The sequence below is a fragment of the Cebidichthys violaceus genome, unplaced genomic scaffold (assembly GCF_023349555.1).
Source record: "Cebidichthys violaceus isolate CVI_PGR_0920_01 unplaced genomic scaffold, fCebVio1.0.p SCAF_21, whole genome shotgun sequence".
Lineage (NCBI taxonomy): Eukaryota > Metazoa > Chordata > Actinopteri > Perciformes > Stichaeidae > Cebidichthys > Cebidichthys violaceus.
In genome coordinates, this window is record NW_027176384.1 from 8,985,828 (window position 1) to 8,995,128 (window position 9,301).

General features: G+C 41.0%; 1 protein-coding gene across 1 annotated transcript; it reads left to right on the forward strand.

Moving 5' to 3' along the window:
* The first annotated feature begins 268 nt into the window (after nucleotides 1-268).
* th2 (tyrosine hydroxylase 2) lies at nucleotides 269-5,384 on the forward strand. The gene is made up of 12 exons (XM_068716718.1): nucleotides 269-547; nucleotides 1,419-1,593; nucleotides 1,771-1,859; nucleotides 1,944-2,011; nucleotides 2,094-2,144; nucleotides 2,237-2,382; nucleotides 2,755-2,890; nucleotides 2,989-3,058; nucleotides 3,144-3,200; nucleotides 3,639-3,734; nucleotides 3,893-4,026; nucleotides 5,141-5,384. The coding sequence occupies exons 1-12, from the start codon at nucleotides 308-310 to the stop codon at nucleotides 5,304-5,306; spliced, it is 1,428 nt and encodes a 475-aa protein (XP_068572819.1). The 5' UTR covers nucleotides 269-307; the 3' UTR covers nucleotides 5,307-5,384.
* The last annotated feature ends 3,917 nt before the right edge of the window (nucleotides 5,385-9,301 follow it).

Genomic DNA, 9,301 nt, shown 5'->3' on the forward strand with positions numbered 1-9,301 from the left:
GTAAGCTATGTGACCTCTTTTGCTTGAATGCGTCTGTGATTGATGAAATTGAGGGGTGCTTTTTTGTTGTTATGTTTAGAGTGGGCTATTCTCCCCTGCTGATGGCACCAGTTTTGCCCCATAAAGAGATGTAATACATCATGACGCAAAACAGGCCAAAAAAAAAAAAAAAAAAGACCAACGCACGTGCGGCTCTTGCGCAACTCATCTCCATAGAGCCCTCAGATGACGGGCTATTTAAACGCGGAGGTGTCGATGGCACACATCCAGTTGGCTCCGGTCCCATCGAGAAGCCTCCAGCGGAGCCATGAAGACGGAGAGCGGGGTGCAGACGGCGCCGTTCGGCGGGAGGAAGCAGAGCCTGATCGAGGACGCTCGCCGGGAGCGCGGCAGCGGCTCCGCGGGCTCCCCGGGCTCCCCGGGGCCCTCCAGGTACGGAGACGGCTTCGTGTTCGAGGAAAAGGACGGCCGGGTCACGCTGAACGTCCTGTTCGCCCTCAGCAATGAGAAAAACGCGGGCTTCTTCAAAACTGGGAAAATATTCGAGGTATCACAAATTCAGATATTGTGCTTGTGTACTGATGCTGCCATGCTATTATATATATATATGTATTTATTAGCTGTTGATTATTTTACTGATGATCAAATGCTTCTTGTGTTGTCCCATCAACAGTCGATTGCAGCTCGATGTGTCTCCAATTTTAGGACGTTTTTAACACATGTATTACAAGAAAATCACGATTTGTATGTACGTTTATGATAATAAATATAACTGGTATAGTATAATATAAAAAGTACAATATTACCTCTGTGATGGAGTGGTAGTAGAAAGTAGCATTAAGTACATTAAGTACCTCAAAATTGTGCTTACGGCCTACTTGTCTATGTACTTGTTACGTTCCACTAATGCACGTTACAATTCATGATTGTAACTTCGTGAAATATTTTGATCATCTAAATGTGGGTTTTGTTCACATTCACAACTGATGATAATAATAATTGTAAAAACACAATGATTACTGGTGTTTACAAACCTTTAAACAGCATTAAAATAGCATTAATAATAGTAGATTTAAGTCTCTATAAGAACCTTATAATGAATTTGAGACTCAATTCGAGTTTTCGAATTTGTCTTTAAAGAAGGGGCACATTTTTTTTTCCCAAAAAGCATCACTTGAGGCTTAAACATCCAACAATCCAAGCTAATGAACATCTGACTGATAGGTGATGTTATAAGACATAAGATATTACTCGGTCAGCTATTATTGAATGAAGGCAGAGTTGAAGTTGTAGCTCCTACATTTCTTCATAACAATGACAAAAACTAAACTATGAGGCCATTTTTTGGACACAAAAAGCTTCTCCTCGGTGTCAAAACATCGATAAGAAGGAACAATGTTGGTCTTTCTGTGCCCCAGACGTTTGAGGCTAAACTTCTCCACATCGAAAGCCGACCGGGGAGGAAGTCAAAGAACAGCACGACTGACCTGGAGTTCTTCATGAAGTGTGAAGTCCACAGCTCCGACCTGGACGTCTTCATCAACTCTCTGAAGAGAGTGGTGGACGACGTGCGCTCCATTCCAGAGGAAAAAGGTGCCTGACTTCATCATTACACTTTTTTAATCAGACCTACATGTTGTGAGGTGCGTTCATGTTAGGACATCATATGAAATGTTAAATTAAATCAGTTATTGCTCCTTTTAGTTTGTTGTCATATGACAATAAGGCCAATTACAAAAGCACTAATTCACTTTTGTCCTCTCGTCACAGTTCCCTGGTTCCCCCGCCAGATAAAAGACCTCGACAGGTGCAACATGTTAATAACCAAATTTGATCCAGACATGGACCAGAATCACCCAGTGAGTGTGTTTGCATATCTCCAATGTCACGGTTTGAAATAATATATATTTCTGGTGATTTAATGTCTTATTTTTTGCCCGCAGGGATACAGCGATCCAGAATACAGAAAGAGACGGGCTTTCATCTCGGAGCTTGCCTTCAGATACAAACAGTGAGTCAGATATTCATCCGCCGTCATGAAACACAGAGTGTCGCTCGGATATTCTCTCTTAAGTTCATTGTCTTTGTCACAGGGGGGACCCGCTGCCCACGGTGGAGTACACAGCAGAAGAAGTGTCCACATGGTGAGAAAGAAGTGCACAGTCCTGCCCTTTAGAAAGGCAGAATGCGTGCCGGAGGATGGTTAAAGTACAATGATGTGTGGTTGTGTTGAAAGGAGGGAGGTTTACCAGCAGCTGAGGAGCATCTATCCCGGTCTGGCCTGCAGACAGTTTCTGGACGGGCTGCAGCAGCTGGAGAAAGAGTCCGGATACGGAGAGGACCGCATCCCTCAGCTCAGAGAGGTCTCTGCCTTCCTGAAAGGTGACAAAGATTTAAACATTTAGAATTATGAGAGCTTAAAGTCTTCAAAAGATAATACAGATTCATTAAATCAATGAATGCATCTGCTTTGGTCTCTCTACTCGAAAAGGTTACCGAGATAAGAAACACAGTAGCAGTGAGAACAGTTAAAGAGAAATACAGTATATTAACTAGCAGTTAAAGGAGGGGTTTTTTTAATCATAAAAGAAGACAGAAATCATAAATTGACATTCTAAATAAATAACAGAAGTTTCTGCTGGATGGAGGGCTATAAAAAACAAAAGATGACTAAATATGGATCAATATTGCCCCAAATATATCAAGACAATGAGGTAATATTCATATTTTGACTCGCGTTTCTGCTCGTTTCAGAGAAAACTGGTTTCCAGCTGCGTCCAGTAGCCGGCCTGCTGTCAGCCAGAGACTTCCTCAACAGTTTGGCCTTCAGGGTGTTTCAGTGCACGCAGTACATCCGGCACTCCTCGGCGCCCATGCACTCCCCCGAGCCGTGAGTCATCGTTTTCATGGACCTGAATTATTAATTTATTCATTCGTCTGATTTTTTTATTTTGTCTTTCATTGACTCGCTTCCGTCTTCTCTGACAGGGACTGCTGCCACGAACTACTCGGCCATATTCCCATGCTGGCAGACAAAGAGTTCGCTCAGTTCTCACAGGTAACTGCACCGTGAGTTCATTGGTTAGACATAAGTGTAATCACGTTTTAGTACCTTTAATTCTAATTCATTTGAACTGTTGCAGGAGATTGGACTTGCCTCGCTTGGAGCTTCAGATGAAGACATTGAGAAACTGTCAACAGTACGTTTTTATTGAGAACTTTTGTAATTTTAACATAATCAGACATACGTACTTTTGTATTGGCAGCTTTTCATCATGAGAACAGGAGAATGACACAATTCATACGGAAGTATTTATTATTTTGCACTGGCTCTCTTTAAACTGTCAGCCTCTTTGTTTTTAAACACTATAGCTCTTTTTATTTGTACAGATGTTTAATCGTATATATTTCTATTGTAGTTGTACGACTATTGACTTTTGCAATACTTTTTCATTATTCCTTGTATGTGAGAACCTTGTTGGGAATAAACCTATTTTCTGATTAAATCAGAAGAGGCTCTCCTCATTCTGTGCAATGGATCTTCACTGCCACCTAGTGGCTTAAATACATGGCTAACCATGCTCTCTGTCAGATAATGTCTTAATCTTCCTTTATGGTCATCTGTTCTCTCTTTACAGTTATATTGGTTCACGGTGGAGTTCGGCCTCTGCAAGCAGAACGGAGCGGTGAAAGCGTACGGCGCCGGACTGCTGTCGTCTTACGGAGAGCTCGTTGTGAGTTTGTTCTCCGACGTTCACACACACACACACACACACACACACACACACACACACACACACACACACACACACACACACACACACACACACACATATTTTGCTGCATATTGATTATTTTTGCCAGTCTCTGACCTTTGACGTGTCTTCTCCAGTACGCTCTGTCGAATGAGCCGGAGTACAAGCCGTTCAACCCCGAGGAGACGGCGACGCAGCCGTACCAGGACCAGACCTACCAGCCCGTTTACTTTGTTTCTGAGAGCTTCGAGGATGCAAAGACCAAGCTGAGGTATCCACCTGTTACTTTACTGCTGTTGGATTTGTACATTGACATTATATGATAAGCTCTTCATTAGAGGACCTATAATATAATACATTGCTCGGTCAAAACACTGCACATAAAACTTTGGAATAACTCAGAGAACAAACATCTGCTGAGTCTAAATTAAAGAGGAATCGCTTTATCCTAAAGCTAAACTTAGTTTACAGTAAATTTGAGTTTTCTAATCTTAAAGAGAACTAACGGTCTTTTAAATTGCTTTAATACTTTCAAATATGTAATATATTCTTACTTGAGCATGGAAGTACTGATTACTTTAATATACTTCAATGACAATGTTAGTAATGTGCAGTACATTCCGTATATATTTAGAGTGAAGAGCGTTGTTCTAGTTTTAGTTCAGTTTATACTCTTTACTTTGTTTACTAACAGTGTTTTATGAGAGTCTTCCAACTTAGATGATATAATAACGCAGTTTCCCAATGGAATTAATAAATCACTTGATCTATAGATGGTTGCAAATTAAGGTGAAATCTGAACTCAGGGTATCTTGTGGAGTTTTTCTGGAAATAAAGTTTCTGTTTACATTCAGTCTTCCTCTCCAAAACACATTGTGTGTATCATTGAGAGGTCAAAGGTAGATTTATCTGAATAATTTTGAAAAACTGCATTATTGCATCCTTGTTTACTAGCAGTCTTCTTCTTCTCTGCCTTTAATTGTGAGGCGCTGCGTTTTTTGGTGTGTTACCACCTCCTGGTGTGCACAAGAGGGACCAACAGAGACCGGTTTCTAAAAACATTTCAGATGACTAGTGGTGAAAAACTCCACAGGGTGTCTTCAATGAGTTGGGGAAGACCCGAGAAAGAGACTTAACCTAATTTGCCATGTTTTTGTGTCTCAGTGACACCAAGTCCACTGAAAGTGCTTGTTTTCTTTGTCGCTGACAGGCTCAGATTGTGTCTGACAACATTATGCAAAGAACCCTACAGAGAAATAAAACCTTTTCATTCATCTTTTGTTTGTTATTGTGTCATGTGACTTGTTGTCAGAGGACAACGGTGGAAAGGTCACATCTGTATCACTGCATCTGTTAATTCCTTGTGCCTTCATTCACTTCCACAGGAGATACTCTGCAACCATCAAGCGTCCCTTTGCGGTTCTCTACGACCCCTTTACCTGCAGCGTGGAGGTTCTGGATCAGCCCGCCAAGATCCAGAACAGTCTGAGCCAGATGAGAGAAGACCTGAAGACCCTTCACAGCGCCTTGGAGAAGTTCAGCTCATCTTAAGACCCGGGAACAGACTTACTGCAGAGAGAAGAAAGTCCTGCAGGAAAAGAAGAGGGACATTTGGCCTGTAAACATTGTATATGATATATATATATATATATATATATATATATATATATATATATATATATATATATATATATCATGATGTAGTCAGGTTTATGTTGTTCCACATGGCCATTTGTTTGTGTATATTGTATTATGTAAAAATAAATAAACGTTTATTTTCATGAAGACATTTTACATTAAAGAGACAGAAAAGTAAAGTATTTCAGATCCTTTACTTAAGTAAAAATACTTATAACTTACTGTGAAAATACTCAAGTAAAAGTGCTGTATTTAAAACCTGACTTCAGTAAAAGTATGTAAGTATTATCAGCAATATTTACTTTAACTATGAAGTATTAAGTAAAAGTAATGATTTTGCAGTAAAACTCTCTTTATTAAGTTTCTGCTGCATTAATGTGTATGTTGTATTTAACCTCCTTCATATCATGTTAGTCTGTAAAAAGTACAATATTTAACAATGTGTGTGTGTATATATATTTATATATATATATATATTTATATATATTTATATATATATATATATTTATATATATATATATATATATATATATATATATATATATATATATATATATATATATATATATATATATATATATATTTATTAAGTAGTCTTCAGTGCTTAGAGTAAAAGTACTTTGTTACATTCCACCAGTGAAGACAGTAGAGACGGTTCAGGAGGAACAAGAGAGACTGAACCACTACAATACAGAGCTTGTCGGACATTTTCTAGCTTTTTAATTCCAAACCGACTATTTCCATTTGGAAAATTCTTGGAACCCATTTATCTTCATGTGTTATTAAGCAAAGGGAAGGAGCTAATTATGAATGATTTAAGTATCATGTTCCCTGCGCTGGTCAAGGCCAGAGCCAGCACTGCGGCCCAGAACATTGGTCTGGGTCCAGGTCATCGGGACCTCACAGTCAACCACAGCACGGTCCGCGGGGCTGCACTGCTGACAGATGCTCTTCTCTCTTTATTTCTCTTGCGCTGCGCAACTGCAGAATTTGGCCTTTGGGGTTTTTTGACGGATGTCCAGGGTTTTGATCTCCACACGGGCGACAATGCATATCAGAGCTGCGCACGTCAAAGAGACAAATCGTCTCCATGTGCAGGACTCGTAAAGCAGCGCCGGCATCATCACGGCGGCTGGCAAAATCCTCCCATCGGCCACCTTGTTTCCCATGATTCCACTGTACAGTAAATCAAGCCCTGCTCCGGCCTCCTTAGCAAACCCTGTTTGTGGAGAAAAAAAATTGTGTGTAAAGAAAGAGAGAGAGAGGGATATTAAAGCAGGGAAAGAGTGATCTACTGCTTGACAAGTGTGCAGGGACACACACACACACACACACACACACACACACTCTCTCCAAGAAACACTGTATAATTTCTTCTATCTCATTCTACATCCAGCACCCTCAAAATCCACAAATCCCCCATCGATACCACCGCCAGGATCGGAATCTGCTGAGCGCTAAACAAAAGCAGGTTGCTGAGGAAACAGGCTGACCTGTAAGGGATCCAGCGAGATTACTGCGCCTCCAACACTCGCCGCAAATCCCCAACGCTGTGTCATCCCCGACTCCAGCCATAAGTGTTTCTTTTCATTGATGTCAGGGCCATCCCATCGCTAAGCTGGCCGCGATGCCTCCTCCGGACTGGAAGCCGGGTCGTGAGGTTCACGTTGTCCTCGGAAAGAGAGATGCTCCATGAGTACGGGAGTGAATCAGGGTAGTTAAAAGGCACAATGAGTAGGATTTTCCTAGAAAAGAATTTAACTGACACAAAAATAATTCCTCTTAATCATCACTTATGACTCACTAGAAGTGGGTTAGGGTGTCTGTATCCGAGACCCTTCCTTTCTTTTCCTTTTACTGTGCCTCTATTAAACACAGAAACCAGGTGCCGGTTTGTAAAGCACGCATCCAAGAGGAAGCTACGAAAATGAAAATAAAAACAAAGATTGCAAATGTAGAGAAGCAAGAGTGAATCTGAGGTTTGCTTTCACCTGCTGGAGGAGACCGTCAAACCCTCTTTGAGCCGGGGAGAAGGTGCGTTTACAAACCGCAACCAGCAATCTCTACTCATTGTGCCCTTTAGGCCCGATAAAGGTCTAATAGCTTGGTTCATAGTCAACTAATGGTTTAGCAGTAACTTATAGATCAGTTATAACCATTAAAAGGGCTGACCCTCTGCGTCTGATACCGACTCCCGAGGCACCCTCTAGTGTCTGTATGAGATGCACCGGGCTCGTTACTACAAAGTAAACCCATCGACGTCATTATCAGACTCTCAGAGAAAATAGTAGAATGACCAAAAGAGCAAGGGAAGGTGGATGGGTCAATCAAACACAGGACCTTTAACCAGAAGACCAATGTTGAGTCATTTTACTTTAGTGATGTTAGTGACATGTTTTCTGTACTTGTGTTTGAATTTTACTTAGTTTAAGTACTTATTTTAAGCCCAACCATGATGTTTTTCCTAAACCTAACGAAGTTCTTTTGTTGACTAAATCGAAGTGTTTACTGCGACCGGGCGCTGGGCAGCACGGTGTGTTAGAATGTGACGAGTTGGAATGAGAATGTGTTGCATTAAAAGGGACATCTTGCCAAGGATAAGAAATAATGGAGGTTTATGTTCCACAGGAGAAATAACTAGATATGTAAGAGGTATTGGTTGGTGTGTTTCTCCACTTTGTACAACTCGAGGCCAGCTGTTTGCCCCTTGTTCCCAGTCTTTATGCTAAGCTAGGCTAAACACACCCTGACTCCAGCTCTGCACTGAATGCACAGACATAAAATTAATCTATTCATCTCTCTGGGAAGCATATATCCTAAAATATTGATTTACTCCTTTAAAAAGAAAAATTTCTGGGTTGCCAGGTCATGAAAACATCTGGTTGGCTGTTTTCTTTTATTTTTAATGTCCTTCCCTGACAGTTGCTTTCAATTTTGAGTTAGCTTATGAGTTCATTACGGTAACTCATTCAGTGACCCGAAATGAAATGGTCGTGCGTTTCTCACTTTCTAATTAGCCATCAAGTGTGCGGTGATAAATCTTAACGAGCCATTAATAACGGACCACACGTTCCTCATTTTCTAGTGAGCAGACAGAAAAAGCTTGTAAGTCATCGCCACTATGAATGTTAAATAAACAGAAATGAAGGGTTGTCACTAATATCATCAAGACAGTCGATGTAAATATTAATTTTCTTTAATGGACTTTGGTTGACAACAGTTCTGATGATCAACAAACTACTCAGAAGTTGTGATGGAGCACTTTTCGGCCGACTCTCTTCTGCTCATCACGATCACCGTAATCGCTTCATTCTGGGAAAGGCCTTTTACGCAACAAATCAACCGTGAGATTAAATCAAACACGGGCCTCAAAGAGCTTTAAATCTCTTTCTTTGTTTCCCTTCATATCATGCTCCTCATTATTTTTATTTGCTCTCCTTTTTGTTGAGCCCAGGGCTTAAAGTTGGCAGGGCCACAGAAGAACTATCTGAGGGGGGAGATTAGGAGAAAGTTGGTGAGGATTTTAAGACGATCTGATCTTTCTTCCATCCATTTCACAGTTTGTTATTTGTACACACACACACACACACACACACACACACACACACACACACACACACACACACACACACACACACACACACACACACACACACACACACACACACAGAACTGAAAAACTGTTTGTGAGGCACAATAGCTTCATATAGCTTCAGTTTACATCAAAAGGTAACATGGAGGCCCGAGTGGGGGGTGCAGTGATATCTGAGGACGTGCTTCCAGGAAACAGAGGTCGAGAGATCTCCAAGGTGGATCACATGTTGTAGAAATCAGCTCACAGAAAAAGAATTGGATTTTGATGCGATTCTGCTCATCAGCCATCAGATGGTGTCCTCGAGTCACAGAGA

Excerpts from the sequence above, each read along its gene's own strand:
- th2 (XM_068716718.1), top strand. The coding sequence starts at position 308 with ATGAAGACGGAGAGCGGGGTGCAGACGGCGCCGTTCGGCGGGAGGAAG. Across the intron at positions 548-1,418 it reads AAACTGGGAAAATATTCGAG|ACGTTTGAGGCTAAACTTCT; the intron begins GTATCACAAATT and ends TCTGTGCCCCAG. Across the intron at positions 4,027-5,140 it reads GATGCAAAGACCAAGCTGAG|GAGATACTCTGCAACCATCA; the intron begins GTATCCACCTGT and ends TCACTTCCACAG.